At 44.4% G+C, this 21,598-nt stretch overlaps 1 protein-coding gene across 2 annotated transcripts in view; it reads left to right on the forward strand.

Moving 5' to 3' along the window:
• The first annotated feature begins 917 nt into the window (after window positions 1-917).
• DIPK1B (divergent protein kinase domain 1B) overlaps window positions 918-21,598 on the forward strand; it is a 49,808-nt gene continuing 29,127 nt past the window's right edge. The window contains exons 1-2 of one of the 2 annotated variants that reach the window (XM_069069216.1): window positions 920-1,583; window positions 9,046-9,180. In XM_069069216.1, coding sequence (XP_068925317.1) covers window positions 1,521-1,583; window positions 9,046-9,180 — 198 coding nt within the window. In that variant the 5' untranslated portion in view covers window positions 920-1,520. Of the gene's footprint in view, window positions 1,584-9,045; window positions 9,181-21,598 lie in introns of both variants that reach the window. The other variant, XM_069069217.1, reaches the window with a different exon arrangement.

Genomic DNA, 21,598 nt, shown 5'->3' on the forward strand with positions numbered 1-21,598 from the left:
AAAATGCCCCTGGGATTCCCCTGAATCTCCCACGGCAGAAACCTTGTAATATGGTGCAAAGATTTAAGGCTCTGTTCTGCTCTCTTACTAAGTAAAAGCAAATCAATTAAACTTTTGGAGTCTTTTGTTTTCCTATCTGAAAAATAGGGCTAATAATACTTGCATTATCTAATTCTGGGGGATTGTATTGAAGATCAAATGAGCAAATCTGTCTGGGAGAGAGCACTTAGTAAAAATAAGGGCCTATACAAAGTAAACCATTATTTGTTTTCCTTTTACCCTGGGCAGAAGAGGCACACTTTTCAGGAAGGGTCTTGGGGTAGTTAGTCTAAGCCTAAATGGAACTCGGGCCCATGGACTCCAAATGCAGGACCCTTTCTTTTGTGTCATGCAATGAGCTATTATGTCATTTGTAATTGCTCACATGATAGTAGCCATTCAAACATACTGGTGGTAGAAGCTGCTCAGGAGAAGGGATTGGGGGACAGCCACTAGATGGGGGGGGTGGCAGGAGGAGGGGCAAGGCGGGGCAAGGATCCAATACTAATGTTTGTCACTTCCCTACTTCCTTAAACCCACCTTCAAGCTGGGAAGGAAGGAGGCTAGGGCTTACACCATGTGCCTTTGACATATCCTAAGTGTCCTATGAAAAGGTATTTGATCTTTCATGAGGACAACCAGCAAAATTAAAGCTTGGGGGAATAAGGGGAGGAGGCCTCAGCAGCTTAGGCACCCAAGGTGCCTGGTTTGGAAGCTGATAGCCAAATCCCTGCCCCACCCCTCTCCCTCCACACAGCTCCCCTCATCCCAACCCCACTATCCCCTTTCGGTCGGCAGTCAAAAAGTCCCGGCTGCCAAAAGCCCTCCCCTTTAACAGGAGTGCTGCGCCCGGATCAGGCGGCTGGAAAGCTCCGGGGAGTGAAGCATCCATCCCCCTGCAGTAGCAGCAGCAGTAGCAGCATCAGCTGCTGCTGCAGCCTCCCCCTCCCCGCTTCTCGCGGCCCGAGCCGGCGGCGTGCGCCCGGTCTAGGGGCCAGCGGGCAGGCTGAACGGCTCGGATGCGGAGGCGGGGAGGGGGCCGGCGCCGCTGAGCCGGAGACAGGCGAGCAGCATTGAAGCAACCGTGGGGGAGCTGGGCACGCCGCGCCGGGCTTTGGGGTTCGGGGCGGCGTTGCCTCTTGCCTCGGCCAGCTACTGCTCAGTGCTCGCTGCGGCCCCGGCGGCCGGCCGAGATGGAGAGGGAGCGGGGGCGCCGGAGGCTGGGGGCTGTCAGCTCCAGCCAGGGCTGAAGACACCCGCCCCTAGCGGGGCTCCCTAGAACAAGGGGGACCCAGAAAGATAGCAGTCCGGTCAGAGGAAGGGAGCCGAAGTGCACCCAGCACCTCTCCCGTATCCAGGTCCTCGGGCCGAGAGGAGCCTCCCAGGCCAGCTCTGGGCAGCTCCCAAGGGGGGGCTCCGTGCCCTCTTGTTGCCTTTTCCCTGCCCCCGCCGTTGGGCATTGTGCCCCAGTCCCTGCCAGGATGAGGAGGTTGCGGCGTTTGGTGCACCTGGTTCTCTTCTGCCCATTGACTAAGGGCTTGCAGGTAAGGCCAAGCAAGAAGCGGCAGGCTGGTGTCCAGAAGTTTGGGAGGGGGGAAGGGTAGTTGGCCGATTCCCAAGTCAGGGGGTTGGGTCTGGGCATAGGGGGAAGGGTCGCTACAGCTGGGAAGGGACGGTCAGATGGACTACTTTCCTTTTATTTCTTGGAGCCATTCTATGGCGTGTGTGCTTGTGCAAAGGGGAAAGTCATCAATCAACCATAGGATATCCTTAGTTCTTTACCTTCTCAACCCACCCACACCCTCTCCCAAGTTGGTATCACCCGGGAGATTGGGTACGGCCAAAGTTATTTGTTCTTATTCCTTCCAGGAAGGCGAAATAAGGAAGGTACGTTCCACACTCCTGTCAACTCCACTCTCCATCCATGGCAAAATCTTCATACCCCCTGACTTCTTCCAAGCTGTGTAGCCTTGCCAGTCTGCCCAGCCCCACCCCAAACATGATTCTTCCTCAGGCCAAGGAGGAGGGCAAGTCATCATACAGATTAGTTCTGCTGTCCCTCACTTAGGAGCTAGATTCTGGATACAAATAGCTGATAGGAAAGACACCTCAGGCTAAGATGGAAATGCTGCCCTCTGCCAGGTCAGATACCTTTCCTAGGCTTCGTAAAGGGCACAACTATTCGTTGACAACCTAGAGTTCTCTAGATTTGCAAGAGATGCTCCATGCTTCTCACATACTTGCTCTCCTGCCTTCCTTTATGCCTTGTTTTAGAAAGGGAACCTGTATTATGTTTCACCCGGACAGGAGCATGGACCCTTAGCACAAGCAAGTACCACTGGAAGCTTTAACTCTTCCTTTACCCCTGGCTTAGCTTGTGAGTGGCATTGAAAGAACAAACTCTCTGGAGGGAAGGAAGCAGGAGGGAACAGAAAAATAATTGCTGTCATTTGGGCACTTTTGCTCCTAAATGTTGAATTCAAGTCTATGTTGATGGGTGAGGAAGAAGGGAAAGGAAATGATTTGAGAAAATAATTGTGAGGTATGTAAAGTACAGAAGTTGAGGAGGTGTCTCCCACTTACCCCAAGTTTGACAGAGAGGTGAACTGAGTGTTGCAGGAACCTGGTGTAGAATATACAAGGAGAGAGGACAAACATCCTCTGATATTTAGTGCTTTCCCACAAAAAGAGGTTAAGGCTTTCTGTTTTTTTGTTCTTTGAATCCTTGTGATAACTAAATAGCCAGAAATCAACCCAACTAGGAAGGGTTGAGGGAGAGACATTGTCCACAGGTCAGTTGCAATAATAAAGATCAATCTAATATGTTTTGTATGATTTCACCTGTATAACTGATATAATATTACTTTCCTTCTCAATAGGTGGGGGATGGGTTGAGGGGAGAGAGAATTTGGATGGTCGTAAACCCTTTAGAGGCCAGATCATGAGGGAAGTACCCATTGCAGGAATGATTCTGACTAGCAAGCCTTCCTGGCAGAAGCATTTTCTCTGCTTCTTCTGTTAGGGATTAGAAGAGGGCAGAGGTATAGTGGGCCTGTTTTTATGCTCCAGACCCCCGTATGCTGGGGAGAGAGCAAATATTGCTGAAGACTTTTAAAAAAATGTTAGTTTTTTTATTCTGAACAGCTAACATCAAATAAAGTGTGCATTCTCATATATACTATATCATAGAAGCAGGAGAGGCATATATGTCAAACTGTACATCTCTATGATGTAGAGATTACCTTTTTTTCAAGTATATAATGAATTCAATAAGTAACTGTAATGGAAATGCAAATTTGGAAGATCTTCCCTGCCCCTAGGTTAATGTGCACCTGAAGCCTGGGGTGGGAGGCTTGTTTTTCAGTTGATACTTTTTGATTGGCCAGTGGGTCCAAAAGGTTGTTACATTCTCTGAGCCAGGAGAAGGCTATATAAGCCCTGATGTGTAGCTTTGTTTTGGGGGCTCACTTTGAGAAGTGTTCTGTAATTTGATCTGAATTCTGGGAAGCCGTTGTTGAGAGTCCCCCGGCTTTGAAAAACCCAGATGTGGAAACCCAGATGTTGACTGGGTATGGATGTAATGGTTGGACAATTTGGAAATCTGTCTACTTGATGTTTCTGTCTTGATAATTATGCCTGTATACTTTGAGGTTCGGGGTGCTGACCTTTTCTCCTGAACAAGGTAAACGATATATGTCTGACTGATTAAAGTAAGCTTGTTAACCCATTTTGAGTTGCTTTCCTTTAACAAAGCAGATCCAAGAACCTGTGGTAGCTGCAAACCCTGAGGACGCTTGGGGTGCTTGCTGCTACAGTAACTTCCAAAGCTGTCCTACTTTATCAGTGATTCCTTATGACTTTCCTTCTGTTTTGTTTCTACTTTTTTTGTGGGGGGTCCCTATCCGTACCTTCCTATCTTTCCTACCACCCTCAACTAAAAGAAAAGAAAAATCAAAGGCTTGTAACAAATATGCAGACAAGCAAAACAAGATTTCATGCTGGTCATGTGCAAAATGAACGCCTCATTCTGCATCTCTGTATCTTTTAATGTTTTCCATTGAAAAAATGATATGTGTATGTCTATGCTGGGTTCATAAATCAACAAGCACCCACTACTGTGCTGAACACTGGGGATATGAAGAGAAAGGAGGAAAACAGCCCCTGCTCTCAAGGAGGTCATATTCTAATGAGGAAGGTAGCATGTAAAAAGCTTCATCTACAAAGGTACGTGGCCAAATAGGTGATGCCCAGCCTGGAGTCAGAAAGACCTGAGTTCAAATTTGGTGTCAGTTATTTACTAGCTGTGTGACCCTGGGCAAGTCACTTAATCCAGTTTGCCTCAGTTTCCTCATCTGTAAAATAACCTGGAGAAGGACTTGACAAACCACTGCAGTATCTTTGCCAAGAAAACCCCCAGATGGTGTCACCAAAAGTCAGACAACTGAAATGACTGAAGGTCATTTTAAAGGGGCAGGCAGCTGGGGGCCCTGGAAAGGCCTGCTACAGAGTGTGATATAAGAATCTTGAAGAAAGCCAGGGATTCTAAGAATTGATTGAGAGGAGGGAGAGCCAGGCCAGGGCCCAGACAATGAATGCAAAGGCATTGAGTGGAGAGAATTGTTATGTGTAAAGAACTAGGAGAGGATCATTATAGCTGCTGGCCTATACGGCAGGTAGAAAGGAATAACGGGTCAAAAGACTAGAAATATAGGAACACTTCACACATACTTAGCACAGCAACCAAAACCCACTCCAGCTCCAGGTTTCAAGAGCAGATGGAATTTCTCTAGGTCAAAGAGGGTGAAGAGGCCACTGATGCTGATGGGCATTTAAAGGCCTCATGCTGTGGCTAGGGTTGAGTAAGCACCAGGACACTTATTTAGGCAGATGAGGAAGGAGTCTAAGCCTCGGGGCCCTGAGAGCCAGTGAGGCGATTTCAATCACCCATTTCGATTCCTTTGATTTCTATCAGCCTCTGAATTGCCAACTGTGTAGCCTGAATGGCATGGAGAGCAACTCTTTTGGTACGTGGGTTGGTCTGCTTCTTTATCTCTTTGGTATTTCCACCTCTAGTCTCACCCCAGTAGGTGAGGCTGCAGGAAGAACAGAGTTCTGTTTGCATTACTCTGAGAGCCTTTCTGCTCATCATGTTCACTGGGAGGGAAGCTGTATATACTGGATATGAATCTGCATAGTCTCAGGCTGCCACTGAAGCAAGGACCTTGGAGGAGTCAAAACCCTATAATTTTCTGTCACTTTGGACACTGGCTTCCTGAGCCTTCTGTTTGAGGCAACAGGAATGTGTTCCCAGCTAGTGTTACTCAGTGATAGTAGGGCTGGGGGAGGAGGAAAGAGGGTTGGCAGGCTGATTATCCTAGGGTAAGCCTAATTAACTCAGTCTTTGCCTCCATAATGAAAGACTGAGGGGCAAGCTGTCAGGAAGAGGCCTTGGGGATACAAGAGAGTCAGCTAGAGCTACTTGTCTACCAGGAAAAACAAGCAGATAAGGAAAATGCACAAGCGTCAGACTGGGCAGCCCCCTACCCTCTCACCCCTTCCCATGCTCAAGTCCTGCCTTAGCATTTCAAAAGGGAGAAAGCAGACAGGTCTGTGCCTAGCCTGACAGGTGGAGTAAAGCTGTGGCAAAAGATAGAGAAGAGACCAGCTGCCAGGAAATACAGTTCAATGGTAAGAGAAAACAGCCACACTCCCCCACCCCCATCCCTTTACCCAGCTACAAATGCTCCTTTATGGCTGGCTACAAACCCAGCACTCACCTAGTGCTAAGTCACTCAATAACAGAGGCCAGAGGTACAAGCAGGGGCCCTCAGGAACACCCACATGTGCCTTTGAGGAAGCTACGAGCCACGAATACTAAATTCCCCTCATTTCCTTTGGGACTCTGACCACCACCAGCGCCTGAATGTCAAGCCTCTCTCTGGCCCACTCAGGAGGTGAGGGGCAGATCTAACCTGTGTGCATCTCTGACCCAGGCTGAGTTTTCCTCCCCTCCCCAGTCTGCCCAGTCTTGAATCTCAGCAGCACTGGGGTTCTTGCCACCCTCCTTGGAAGAGAGCCTGCTCTCTAATGAAATGGCTGGCATTTTTCTCCTCTGGATCATTAGCCACCCCTTCCCATTCCTTGCCTACTATCATGTTCTTCTCTGGCATTGTTCATAATAACCATAGGGAGGTTAGCTTAGCTCCTCTCTCCTTAGTAATTTTCCTTAAACCTCCTGAATCTCATTCATTTGTTTAATAGGCATTCACCTGGTGTCTGTGAATGCACAATATGGGCTGGTTTTAGAGGGGGTGGAGCATAAAGATGAGAACTGTCCTAGTTGCCTAAAAGCTCCAGCACTTGGATGTCAGTCAAAGCCTCCCGGCCATTGTGCTTATCTATAAAGATGCAGCTTCTCTTTGACCCAGGATATTAGTCAGTTTGTCAAGATGCACCTGGCATAGTGGCCCAGTTTTCCTGGATTCTGACAGCAGGAAGAGCCACTGAAAACAACAGAAATAAAAGGGACACTTTCTCCTCCACATAAAATCCCCATTAAGCCTCTCTTCCCGACAGCTTCCCACAGATATATCTCAGCATTCATTTGACTTCTCGGGCAGAGCATTTTGCCCAAAGGGACACTTAGCAACTGTGAGTTAGAGAGTTAGTTAATTGGATCCAACCCCCTTATTTTACAGTCAGGTAAACTGAGGCTCAAAGAAGAAAAATGGAGGAGAATGGTAGAGTCAGACTAAAGCCTATGTCTTCTCTTCCCAGTCATTTCACCTAAAATGCCAGAGAACTTCAGAAAAGTTAAGTGAAGTAGCTGAGCATTTATTAAGCACCTATTGTCTGCCAGGCGCTTTGCTGAGTACTGAGGATACAAGGAAAGGTAAAAACGGTCCCTGTTTTCAAGGGGTTCGTGGTCTGATGGTGAAGACAATAAGCAAACAGCTGTGTGCCAATAAGATACATGCTGGACGGATGGTCGATGGCCCTCAGTGGGAAGGCACTGAAAGAGGAAACGTGTTGGGGGGAGATGGAAATGGCTACATTTCTGTCTTCTGGTGTCATCAAGGGGCCTTGATCCTTGACAGAGGATCCCATTCCTTGCATAGTAAGAGAGGATAGAAGCATGATGTGTTGTAAGCAAGTCGTAGAGGTTTTCGAAAGCGGATTATTAGATTTTCAGTTTAAGCACTTACACTGTGGAAACAGACAAATGCTACAAATCAGGGCTTGATTTATTGGTTTGTTGATTGCTTAGACTTAAGAAAGTGATGGAGAAAATGTTAAAAAAGTAGATTAAATTTAAAAGTGTGTTGGTTGTACAGTCTCTACTCCCTGTCTCCCCCCCCCCCCCCAGCTGTTAAACATTTACCGGCATGCCACTGGATATAAAGCATAAACATAAGTAGCATTCAAGGTTCTTAGACATTGTAAAGCTGTGGGCACTTAGCTCCCTGCTCCACCCTATCAGCTCATTGTTTTTAGCCAGCTGGAAGTCAGATTGTGACTCACCAAAAAAAAAAAAAAGTCATTAACCTCCTAAGTTTCTGTATTTCTTGCTTTCCTGCTTCTTGGGAATACAGAATCATGGGGAAACAGGAGTTAGTGCTCATGGAGATGATGGGGCTATGGACAACCATTAGCACTGGGCATTAAATCCTAGTGACATTCTGAAAATCTTTAAACAGGGCTGCCTTTTGCCATTGCTTGTTGGAGGCACACACTGCCTCTGTTCCCTATATACATCTTTGCCTGTGCTGAGGGGGTGGGTGGATTTGACTGCTAACATCCTCCCTGAAACTGAAAATAATATAGCTAGGGATTTACCTAGCACCTTTCCCTTAAGCTCCTGGATGTTGAATTTCAACCTCTGGCAGGGATGACTCAGCACTCCCCAAAAAGAGGAGAGGAGGCAGTGATTCAGCTTCCCTATAAGACAGATACAGAGAAGGTTAAGCGACTTGTACAAGGTCACATAGGGCTTGAAGTCCTATCTCTTCCCTCTTTCCTCCAACTATCTCATTTTGCCTTTGATGGATAGGCAAGGAGAGGAAATCGTTTTTATTACAGAGTCTAATGAGGGGAAATGAAACTAGAAGCCAGGTTTCAGGCCACCCCATGCTGGCCATCAAGTCATACTGCCTTCCTCAAAATGTGATTTGGGGAACCTCTTGCTGTATTTCTTCCATCGGCTGCTGTCATTTATGTATCCTTAGGATTTAGAGATCAGGCCAGTGATTGGCAGGGAAGCCAAGTTCTGTGTTTATCAGAACGGGCAGGACCCAGTGGTAGGTCAAGAAGCTGATGTTCCTTAGACCTCTGGGGGGAAACCCAGGCCCCAGTCATCATCAGAACATGATACTTTGGCCAGGTACTGCTGGGAGAACAGAGGTGGTTTTTCTTTAGGACTTTGAAGTCTTTCAGTCCAAGAAAGTCTGAGGCTTTTCCATTTGACAAGCCCTCTGTGTAATTAGATTCTCCCTTTGGCAGGCGTCAGTGTAGGACACAATTTCTGGGATAAGACTGACCCACAATGGCATGTGGTGATTTGCATTTGGAGATTGGAATTAGCTTCTAGTTGGGTCATGATATAATTCCCTCAGGCCTTATGTATTGAGATGGGAGGAGGGAGTCTAGTAAGTGGATACCCACTACCTTTACACAGAAAAGACTGCTGGGAAGCTCAGTTTGCCCTAGTTACTGCAGCAAGGAGGACCTGAAGCTGATTCCAAATGACAATCCAATCCTGAAGGTCTTTCTTTTTCATTTCCATCAAGGACAAGCCAATCTTCCTCTCCCCTAAACAAAAAATTTCTCTAATAGGAAAAGTCCAGCACATTACAGATTATTTCCCTGATGGGCAGGGATAGTAGCTATCTGGGAGTTTGTGAGGAAGGAGGACTTTGCCCTAATTCTAAATAAGGTATTCACAACTATATAATAAAGAATTGACTGTAGTTTTTGTCTATTAAAAATGCCATTTTGTTCTTTTTACAGAATCGTCTACCTGGCATCAAGGTGAAATACCTCTTCCTGGCATGGCTGGGCATCTTTGTAGGCAGCTGGGTGGTGTATATGCATTACTCTTCGTACTCGGAACTCTGTCGAGGGCATGTCTGTCAAATGATCATTGTAAGTGCTGCTTTCTCCCACCTTTGCAATGGTCCCGAGCATCTCTCTCTCTCTCTCTCTCTCTCTCTCTCTCTGTGTCTTGGGGGCAAGGAAAGAGAGGATAGAGCTCCAAAGGATAGAGCTATGTTAAAAAATTATTGGACCCACCTTGTTTTGATCTAAATATCATTTCATCTGGTCTACAGACAGATGCTCTTCCTGGCAGGATAGATGATCTTTGTCCATGGTGGTTTGGGGTAACAACACTAGTTAGGGTCCTTATTATGACTTTGTCATCATTGGACCACAAGAGATTAAATTGATCTCTAGGCATTGATTTCTCACCTGAAATGAGGTTGAACTAAGGGGCTTTTCAGGTACCTCCAGATTTTAATATTCTATGAGAGTGACTTTTCAAGTTCCCAGTCAATGGAAGGACCTCATCCTTTTTGACTGGGGAAACAACTGAATAAGTGAATAACATGTAGGGAGAGAGAGGGACAGGAAGGAACTGGATCTTATCAGGATTGGCTCAAGGTAGATTTAGAGGATAAATACTTTAGGTCTGAAGGGACAAATCAGAGGGCGGGGAATGGGATGGTGAGGACAGGAGAGAAAGAGACAGAGATAGAGACACAAGGAGACAGAGACACTAGATCGATTCTCCAACCTCTCAGTCAATGGGGTTAATTTCAATTCTGGGTAAAATTCTAGTAGATAATATTCAAAGGATAGTTTCTGGGGCGGCTAGGTGGTATAGTGAGTAAAGCACTGGCCCTGGAGTCAGGAGGACCCGGGATGGTTCCGGCCTCAGACACTTAACACCCACACAAAAAAACTGGCAACCTTGTAACCTTGGGCAAGTTACTTAACCCCAATTGCTTAAAAAAAAGGATAGTTTCTGAACATTTAAGAGGGAAGCAGTGATTGTTAAAAAGCAACACCCAGAATAGGTCATGCTATAGAAAGAATATACATGGATCTTACCATGGAATTTAACTATTACATGCTATCTTTGTGGATGGAATGGAAACATGTGGGCTATATGATAGTAAAGGGTTTGTTTTTCTCAGACCTATAATTTCATTGATGAAGGAGGGAGGCACCTTTCTTTACAAAAACAAATCAGCAATTTATCTACCATGGATCCTCTTGGTGAGTCACCTGGGGAATAGAGAGGTTAAGTAACCATTCTCAGTGCTGTGGATCAGGCCCCTACCTCCAGCCAATCCAGTGATTCAGGCTTGGCATTAGAAACTAATAAGGCATTTGTGAACCATAAAATACAATAAAAACAACTTTACTTGTGATAAGATTAAAAAGGATACAATTCCTAATTAAATTCAAATAAAAAGCCTTTCCCCATAGCAGTCTACAACATTCACTTAGAAAGGCATCCTGCTGAAACCTCTAGAACACCAATTCACCATAGGCTAGTCTTTTTCTGTCTCTGGGGGGCACATAGAAATGAGCCATTTGTCAGGGATGTGCCTGTTCAGATACAACTTAGACTCAAAGGCCTCTGAGGTCCCTCTGACGTTGAATAGTCAGAGATTCTGCTTGCCTTTGCTATGAAGCCCCAGTGCCCTAATATTGTCCCTAGCCCCCTCCAGAATCACATCAGGTTCTGTGTCCTGAAAATGAAGCCCTTCATCCTGCCTTCCTTCTCTTTAGAATGGGCCAGGCCAACCACTGAGAGAGGGAATAAGCATTTATATAGAGCCTACTAAGTGCCCTAATTTGATCCTCATAATAGCCCTGTGAGGTGGGTACTGTTATTATTCCCATATAACAGTTGAAGAAACCGAGGCAAACAAAAGTGAAATAATGATTTGACCAGGGTTGCACAGCCAGTAAATGTCTGAGGTCAAATTTGAACTCAGGTCTTCCAGATTCCAGGCCGAGTGTTCTGTCCTGTGTTCTACTTAACTGCCTCTTGCTGGATGTTAATGCAAATGTCAGTGTAAAGAGGGTTCCCTAAGCTCCAGGCTCTTGATAAAACCAATTCCCACCACCTAAATTTGTCTGTCAGACCAGAACCAACCTCTTACTTGGGGGTGACTGGAGGCAAAACAGAGCAGGCTAGAGACAGGAGGGTCAGGACACAAACAGAAGTGAGGAAAATGACATTTGTAAACAGAAACCCCTACCTCCTCCATCCTCTCCCCCCTCCCAAGGAGGGTTTAACTAGGGGACTGGGCCAAGACATAATCATTTTTAGGTCTTGAGTTATTGTTTCAATGGGCCCTATGGGAACAGTATTGTCTCAAGTCTTGGGTGTTGTGTTCGCTTATGGGGTGTAGAATCAGAGTTCTGTGATGAGAACAGTACAGTACTTGTCAGTGACAAGGAACAGGGATTAAGAATATGTGATAGATGGCCCTGGGAAATAAGGGAAGCTAAATCCCTCAGTGAATACCTGGTGTTTGCTGGTCCAAATCCTATATTTTACGGGAGGGTGAGGTCATTCCAAGAGTGCAAAGCATTGTTATGCCAAACTTAGGGCACAGCCTGCTTGCTGGGACTTAACTGTGGAAAACTGGGTTTGACAAATTAGTGAAGCCCGGTCTAGCATTGCCCTTCCAAGCCCCTGCCCCTCACACAAGGGAGAGGAGAAATTTCAGGACTGCTTGCCATTGCCCTGGTCCAAAGGAATCTCTAGTTAACAGAGCATCTCCCTAGAGTCTTGCCCAGACTGGGGTGGAGAATGTGTGGAGTAAAAGATGTAAATGGGCAGCTGTGTGGCTGAGGTAGTGAGGGGGTGGGGTATAGGGCTGGAACAAGGTCATCTGATGTCAGTGGGTCCAGCGAAGGAACACAGAGCAGTGCTAGGCTGAGGCACATGCTTACTGCAAGTTTTCTTGGTGTTTATTAATAGACATAATTACAGAGAACGCTAAAAAAAAATCTTCCAACCCAGATGCTAACCAGCTCTTCCCATCCCCCCTCTCTCAGCACTGCAGACTTCCTACCTGCTAAGGACAAACCTACTTAGCATTCACCCCCTTGCTGTAATTAGTGGAAAATCAGAGATTTCACATGGCATGGTTAGCATAAAGAAGGCTGGGCAGTAATGTGATGCATCAGGCACAAGCTGAGGGTTTTCGGCTGCTTCTCAACCCCCTTCACTCTTTGTCTGCTTCCAGAAGCCATAGAAATCTCCATGGGGGACACCATCTGATGAGAAAAGTCACTATGAGTCCCCAGGGGTGTCGGAACATGGGGCATGGGGATCTGTGTGTGGGAAGGCTGTGCAGGCATCAAAATACCAAAATACAGCGTTTCTGAGGAAGGTCAGAAAGCCCTTAGAGAAGGTGAGGATTTGACCACAGGAATACCATAGATACTCATTGTCACTTGGCTGTAATCTCATGAGAACCCGAGTCAGAGGTGGGGGGGAGGGGAGGGCGAGAGGAGAAGGATGGAGGAAGGAAACAAGGAGGGAGGAGGAAGGGAGAGCAGATCCGAGGAAATGTCAGAATCTGTCATCTGGCTGTCAGATGGAGTTCTCTGTCTCAGCTGGGCGAGCAGATAAGCCATTTAATATAAAGAGGGGCTGATTAAGGGTAAAGAGAAAGAAAATGAAAGTGAAGGTTTTTTTCCTATTTAACTTTTCAGTCAATAAACATTTATTATGTGCCTACTGTGTACCAAGCAGTGTGCTTAGTGGATGCAAAGAAAACCAAAATTGAGGAGCTTGTGATAATACGGGAGACAAGTAGGGACAAAAAAGCTACATACAGGGTAAAAAGGAGATTATCAGCGGAAGGAAGGTAAGAATTAAGAGGGATTGCGAACGGCTTCTTGTAAAGGCTGGCATTTTGGCAGGGTCTTGGAGGAAGCCAGGAAAGCTAGGAGACAGATTTAATAAGGCTAATCCCTGACTTCCTTCCAGACCCAGCTCAATCACCACTTCCTACCTTCCCATCCAACTGGTTGAACCTTCTCCCCTAAGGTTACCTCTCACCCTGAGTCTTGCATGTGCCTATTTATATACATGTTATTTCCCTTCTTGGAAGATAAGATCTTTGAGGGGAGGCTTTTTTGCCTTTTTGCTTTGTATCTCCATCACCTAACACGGTGGCTAAAGCATAGGAAACCTTAATAAAGGCTTGTTGGGTGATTGAATTATAATCAGTGATTGCTTTGGTTTCCCTTCAAATTTGGAAATGGCTGCCGGCGAATTACAGCTCCATTAGTTCAGTGAGTAAGACAAGTGCCTGATCTCCACATCATCATAAATCTTATATAATATACTTATAAAACGGATTGTATTTATATATACTTATGATTATACTTATAGATTTGTAAAATCAGAGTTTTTGCTCTACTCCGGAATCCTAATTTCCGTCAGACATCTTGCAAAAGCATTCCAGTGACCATAAGGAGGACCAGTTAATGAGGTCTAGATGAAGGCAGCATAGAATAAAGAAGATTTTCTAACTTCCTGATCATAAGAAAGTAATTTAACCTCTCCGAGCCTTTGCTTCCTAATCTGAAGTGTGGGGAAGAAAGGTTTTACAAATCTTGAAGCATTTTCTAGAAGAGCAAGGTATGGATGGGTACTGTATGTGTAGTATATTCCCATTGTTGGGGACACCTGCTGACGTTCCATGATGCACTTGGCAGATGCTTGCCCCGGACCTGTCCCAACTGGCTCCCAGAATGTGAGCTTTACGGGGAATGCTAATTTCTCTCTTCCAGGACTCGAATTTTACAGGACCTCTAAAGACCCCTATCCTCCTACAGGCAGGGTACCAAACAGGCTCTAGGAGGTGAGTGAATGGTCAAGATAATGGCACTAAATATTCTTAATTACTCTGATTCAGGTCTAGTAGGACAAATTTCCTGTCAGGAGAGTGTGTTGGCAACACAGTCAGGATGACCAGGGTTCAAATTCAGCCTCAGATACCGCCTAACCGCTTGTCTGCCTCAGTTTCCTCAACTGTAAAATGGCGATAATGATAGCACCTTACTTCTCAGGGCTGTTGGGAGGATAAGAAGAAAGTATTTTTAAAGCACTATATAAGTTTTAACTTTTATTAATTCCATTTTATATTTTATTCCCCTGCTATGTATTCTACATTTCAGTGACTTTGGTCTTCTTACTGACCCTCCATCTCCTAACACTAGGCTTTTTCACTGTCTGTTCCTCATGGTTGGGATACCCTCCCTCCTTATTTCTGCCTCTGGCTTCCCTGGCTTCCTTCAAATCTCAGCTAAAATCCTGTCTTCTATCAGAAGCCTTTTCCATCCTCCGAGTGACTTATTCAATATATTCTTGTTTGCATTTTGTCTTCCCCCATTAGATTGTGACCTCCTTGAGGGCAGAGACTGTTTTTTACTTTGTTATTTGTGCAGGGCATATTGTAGGTGCTTAATAAAATGCTTGTTGACTTGACAACATCGAATTAGCCAGATTCTGCAGTTAAGAGCTAAAAATTTCTGGCCACTTGCTGGGAAATTCAGTGTCCTGGAAAGAGAATGAAGACCCCTGGGGGTGGAGGAAATGTCATACCCTCCATAGCCTTCTTGCCTCTGCCCCACCTGCACTGGCATTTCTCCAGCTCTCAGGCTTGTGTCTTGTCTCTGCCTGTGCTTCATTCTGCATATATAATAGATTTGGGCCAGTGCACCTTTATCATGACTACCAGCTTGGTCCTGGCCCTGGCTTTGGCCCTGCTCCCTCCCTCTCCTGACATATATATATATATATATATATATTTATATTTATATAGAAGAAATAATCCCTTCTCTTAAGCCAATGTTCTAATAGGGAGACAAGTTCATATGAAAATATTTGCAGAATACAGTTAATAAATAGAAAAACAAAGTTGTTAAAAACAAGGTGGTTTGAGAGGGAGGGTACCAGCAGTTGAGGGTATCAGGAAAGGCCTCATGCAGAAGAGGTGCTTGAGCTGCATCTCAAGGAATTAAGGGGAGAGGAGCTGTGAGGCAGAGGTAAGGAGGGACCACATTGTAGGCATGGGGAATGTCTAGTGCCACGCTATGGAGATTGAAGATAGAGTGTGGTGAGAAACAGAGGGAAAGTCAGTTTGGCTAGACTGAAAGATGTGAAAGAGAGATTAAAGTCTACTGAAGTTGGAAGGATAGGTTGGGGTCATGTGTAAAGGCATTAGAAGCTAAACGTAGTAGTTTATATTTTCTTATACACAATAGGAAGCCAGTAAAATTGGTTGACTAGGGAAGGCAGAAACTCCCCCCTCCCCAGGCTGGATAAATCCTATGAGTGTAGTTAACTCAGCAAGCTTGTAGGGTAGGGGTTTTTAAATTTGAGATTCATTAACTTGTTTTCAAATAGATATATAACTATATTTTTATATGGGACAACTACATGGCATAGTGGATAGAGCGCTGGCCCTAGAGTCAGAAAGACACGGGTTCAAATCTGGCCTCAAGCACTTACTAGCAGTGTGACCCTGGGCAAATCATTTAACCCAGTTTGTCTCAGTTTCCTCATCTATAAGATGAACTGGAAAAGGAAATGGCAAACCACTTCCGTATCTTTGCCAAGAAAATCCCAAATGGAGTTATGAAGTATCAGACACTACTGAACAACAATAAACAACATATTTTAATATAATTTACTAGCCTTTACAAAGGCTAAGAACCCTTGATGTAGAGATTATTCTGGAATGGGTCAGGGTCTAAGTACCCCATAATCAAGTCTCCTTTTGTCTCTAGTGGCCAAGGAGCAAATCAAAGACCTGAGAACAAAGCTGACTGGTGGGACACATAAACTATGTGGTGGGTTTCTTTATCTCTTCTTCTAAAAGTGTTCAGAGACCTCCCCTTCCTCCTCTTTGAAATTACTTTTCATTTACTTTGTGAATGTTTTGTGTTCACACATATGTGTTACATTCCATTGGAAGTAAACTCCTAGAAGTGAGGGATAAGAGTAACTTGCTTTTATTTTTGTAACATAATGTCTTGTACATTATGTTTTATATATATATATATATATATACATATACAATATATATAATATATTGTATATATATTATATATATACAATATATATAAGCATATATATTGTAGCAGGTGCTTAATAAATACCTATTGAATTAAATTGCAGTCTGCACTGTAAAGGGGTACTTACATCTGTGAGACCACAGATCCTGGAATAGGAGTTTATTAGGTCCTTTCCTGAGAGCAGTTTTTTTTTTTTGCTTTTTGGAGGGGCACTTGGGGTTAAGTGACTTGCCCAAGATCACATGGCTAGTTTTTGTGTTAAGTGTCTGAGGTCAGATTTGAACTCAGGTCCTCCTGAATCCAGGGCCAGTGCTCTATTCACTGAGCCACCTAGCCACTCCAACTGAGAACAGGTTTTGATAGGGACTGGTGGGACTTGGAGAGAACAGGAAGAACATGGCCCCTGGGGGTAGGTTGTTTTATAGTTTTGTCTTGGTCTGGTCCCAAGGACCTTCTTTAAAAGGGTCAGGAGGCCCTCACTATGTTAAAAAAAAAATCTATCTATCTACACATATACACACAGAGCCACTGAGCACAAAGAGGATAATCCATTTGCAGTTGAGGGCATTTGGTTGACTGTCTTCTGGCCACTGAATTAATCAGTCTGCAAACATTTATTAAGCATTTACTATGTAACAGATACTGAGCTAAATACCGGAGATACAAAGCCAGAAATAAAAAAGGTTCCTGCTTTCTAAAGGGGAAGAAAGAAATACTTATGTAAATATTGTCATCTGAAGTTGGTTCTTCTTGGATGTGAAATGCCATTAAAGGTGAGAGCCCTTGGGGTGTTTCTGTGTCATGTATCCCAAGATAATAGGGCCCCTCTTCTATGGCAGCTAAAGGGCGAGGCACAATCATTTTCTCAATCTCTGGCCAGACTATATTGGCTGCATGCTGGCTGGCATAGATGAAGCCTCTGAAGAGAAGGTTTCCTGTATGTTCCACATCAATGCCAGAAAACTACATTATGAATCATGGTTTCCGTAAACACAGAGGGAATTCACGGCACTGGGGGAATACACCAAGCCAGCTCAGTTTCCCTTTGCCCAAGTGTCATTAGCGAGCCAGCGATATGGCGAAGAGTGTCCATTGATGTAGTTCTAGATCCAATGTCTCTTTGACTCCACTGACCCCACTGGCTCACTGTTTTAGGCCCTTATGGCACTCTTAGCGATAACAAGAGAATCACCAAACTGCTGCTCTCATGATGTTGACAGACTGGCATGGCTGGGAGCAGAAAGTGTTCAGACTTACAACCATGTCACGTGGAAGCTAGGACAAAAATATGGGTGAGGTCCTCATGACCTAAGTCCCAGAGTGGGAGAATCCCTGCACATAGGATGACTGGCTTGACCAGACTTTAGGTAATACGTGCCAATCTCAAGTGCCAATACTTTATCCATGTATCCTAGCAACTTCTGAAGATGTATCTAGCTATGGAGTCACTGAAGGGAGTACACTTCATAGAAGAGTGCCCACACCTAAGAAACCATGAAGCCTAGAATGATTAAACGGGTACTGAAGACTGGTTTTGTTGTTGTTCGTTTGTTTTTTCAGTTGTGTCTGACTCCTCATGACCTCATTTAGGGTTTTCCTGGCAAAGATACTGGGGTGGTTTGCCATTTCCTTCTCTAGCTCATTTTATAGATGAGGAAACTGACACAAACAGGGTTAAGTGACTTGCCCAGGGTCACACAGCTAGTAACTGTCTGAGGTCAGATTTGAACTCAGGAAGATGAGTCTTCCTGATTCCAAGCCCAGTGCTCTATCTACTATACTACCTACTTGTCCTGGACTGGTTTTACTAAGTAGAATTGACAGGCAGGGAGAGAATATATGAATTTAATTTATGAGACTTTGATGTAACGAATAAATTTTTATGCAACTTGATTTGTGTCAAAGTGTAAAAAAATTTAGTGTAGCATTTTGTTGGCAGTTGTTATTAGGAGCTACTTGAAAGATTGTCTTCTATAATGAGTGAAGGAGAAAATCTGCCTGCTTCTAGATAATTTAATTTAGCAATAATTTACTTTCTTTCTCTCTCTCTCTTTTTTTTTTTTTTTGCTTTTTGGAGGGGGGGGAAGGTAGGGCAATTGGGTTTGACTAGCCCAAGGTCACACAGCTAGTTTTGTGTTAAGTGTCTGAGGCTGTATTTGAACTCAGTACTCCTGACTCCATTAACTGTTGTAGCACCTAGCTACCCCCTGCAATTTACTTTCTTTTGAGACCTGGATGGACTGATTCTAAGAGCTTAGGGTCACTTTGCTGTTTGTCCCCTTGAGCCTCCAGGACCTAGTTCTGAAGCTGAGGTCCAGTTCCTGAGCTACCTTCTTTGTCAGAGCAGCAGAAGGCTTGGCTCTCTCTTCTGACTTATTTCTTCCCTTCCTCCTTCCTTAAGTTCTTGTTCTTAGAACAGGACATTGCAGTTCCAGAAACACCGTCATAGCAACTGCTGATGTCCATTCAAGAATTCACCTAACACATGCTTTGAACAATGAGTGACTTTCACCCAATGGAAGAAAAGAACACAGTTGGTTTTTCTCCTTCCCCCATCACAACTCAGCCCTCTCTTCTGTGTGTTCAAGAGTCACAGCACAGGCTATGGAGGTGGAGGATGTGAGGGGAAAGGGAGGGGAGGGGTGCAGCTGGGCACAGGGGAAGGCAGATACCAGTGGGCTTTCATTTGCCAGCTGACCCCTATTGGAGGGAATACTAGATAGCTGTGACATGTCATTCAGAGCTTGGGGAAGGGGGTGCTAATTGTTTCCTATGCTTTGATTTAATTACTGCTAAGAGTTTCTTCCTTTGGATAAGGGAGACTAGGGTGACTGCAGGGTAGATGTTCCTAGAGGTTATTCCATATTTTCTGATCTAAATAACATTGAGATAATAATGGGATAAAAAGTGATTTGCAAATGTTAAAGTGCTATATAAATGTTAGATATCATTGTTACTATTTTTGAAAATAGCTACTTATCCCATGAGTCAGCTTTGTAGAGAATGCTGAATATGGAGTCACAGGACCTGAATTTGAATCTTGATTCTGCCATCTATTATTACCTTTGTGACCTTGGGCAAGTCACCTAACCCCTCTGGGCACAGTTTTCTCATCTGAAAGGATTAGACTAGTTGATTTCCAAGTTCCTTTCTGGCTATGATCCTGATCCATATTAAATATGAACCTGAGTGTGTCCCTCTTCCTCCTCTTTGTCTGCAGAGAAGTGTTCCCTCATTGAAATGTGCTTTATTTGTGTGCTTCACTGGAGCGTATGGTCTACAGAGGATCTCCTTACTCTGTTGTGTCATCGTGTGTCTGTCCGGTCCAGAAATGAAAACAGGGCAATTGTTACAGCCCAGAAGTAGGCCTCTAGGGCACAGGGAGTACAAACCAAAGGAACCAAGCCTGGGTATCCGTCAACCTTGAATCCTCAGGGTGGCCAGGAAAATACAACTCTAAGTGACTGTGACTCTAGATTCTTCTATGAAGAATCCCAGGTCTGCTCTTTGAGTTGGGGGCTACCCAAGAGAGGCTGGGTTAATGCTAGAAGATGTCTGTAGATGTTTCCTAACTCACCTTTCTGTCTCTAGGCATCCCAGAAAGCCTGATTTATATCTTTAAAGATTTCTAGCCATCACCTCCTTCAGTGACCTGATTTAGTGCCATTTTGTCTCTAAAATGCCTCTAAAAATGTATTACAGTGATGATAGTATTTAACCCTCACCATCATGAGGGTAAACAGTTTAGTAATGGGGCTGAGCTGTACTGAGCCATCCATACTCTCTCATTCAGTTCCCCTTCTGATAGGCAGCTTGCACTTGTGGGTCAGTCATAGTTAGGGGTCAGGCTGTGGCTCTGAGGCAGCAAAACAAAGTGGTCCACATTGGGAAAAATCCCATGATCTCAGCCTGAGTCATACATAGCCCCAACCAACTGAATCAAGCTTTACTTTTTTTTGACTTAGAAGGTTATACATTTTTCTAACTTACATCTGTCTTGCAGCAACTTGAATGGGGCCAGTTGAGAGTGGGAAATGAGTGAGCTCAAGGAGAGAATGGCACTATTATCCATCAGTTTTCCTTTAGCAGTGGAAAACTCATTTTTTATCTTCCTTCTAACTGAAGGAGAGACACAAATCCAGGGAGGTGTGATGGAGGCTAGCCTGGGATAAGACAGTTTTACAGGATGAAGAGAGAAAGATTAATTTACTTAGACTGAAAAAAGATCATATAAACTAAGAAAATGCAAACAGAAAACTAAGAGGAAGAGAGAAACTAAAACATGATCAGAAGCCATTTCATAGACAAGAAACTTCTGAGAGGCAACAAGCTGAGGTCACATGAGGCCTGGATGAATCTGGTGATCTGGTCTGCTGGCAGATGACACTGTACCTCACCTGGTAGGGAGCTTGTGATGGGACTTGCTGAAGGGATTCCTGGTCCTTGTAGAAGAAGGAATGGAGAAGTGTCTGCACAAAGTTGGGTCATAAGGAGAGGAGACTCTCTTGCTTACAGGAACAAAACCTGAGTTCGAGGTATTCTAAAGAGACCTATCTCCATGGGACCCACCTTTGCAAAATCTGGCTATCTTAACAGCCAAGCAGTAGTAAGTGTGGGGAGAGTGGGTAGACAGAATGGGAAAACCTTGTTGAGGAGTGTGAAGAGATTTTTCTTGCTCTCTTAATTTCTCTCTGCCTTCTCCCGCTCTCTTCTATAAATCAATGCTTGCAATGTCCAGCTTCTCAACTTCTTATTCAATATGTTAATGGAAAATTTAATAATTTTAATTTAATTAAAATAAGACATTTTGCTAAGTGCTGGGGATACAAAGAAAGGCAAAAAATGGTTCTTCTCTCAAGGAACTCATTGAATAATGGAGACAAATAGCAAACAATTATTTACTATGCATCTGAATGTATAATCCAATATATGCTTGAAAGTTTACACTTTTGGGGGCGGCCAGGTAGCACAGAGGGTAAGAGCACCGGCTCCAGTGTCGGGATGACCTGGGGATCAAATCCGGGCTCAGATACTCAGCATCACACCCAGAAATACCTGGCCGTGTAACCTTGGGCAAGTTACTTAACCCCGATTGCTTTAAAAAAAAAAAGTTTACACTTTTGTCTAACCTATATCTCTCTTGCAGCAATTTGAAAAGGGGATAGTTGAGTTATATGTGATATAATATAATTGTGATATATCATATGTAATGTATGACTCAATTGTCCCTATATGATAAATTGGAGATAATCAGTAGAGGGAAGGTACCAGCATTAAGGGGGATCAGAATAGGCTTCTTGTAGGGATTTTACCTGGGACTTGAAGGAAGCCAGGAAAGCTGAGAGGCAAAGATGTGATGGGAGAGCATTTCAGGCATGAGGGACAGCCAGAGAAAATGCTCAGAGCGCAGAGATGGAGTGTTTTCTTCAAGAAACTGCCAGGAGGC

Source organism: Petaurus breviceps, unplaced genomic scaffold, assembly GCF_028583685.1.
Source record: "Petaurus breviceps papuanus isolate PSGF00001 unplaced genomic scaffold, PetGlider_PUasm1.0 90779, whole genome shotgun sequence".
Classification (NCBI taxonomy): Eukaryota; Metazoa; Chordata; class Mammalia; order Diprotodontia; family Petauridae; genus Petaurus; species Petaurus breviceps.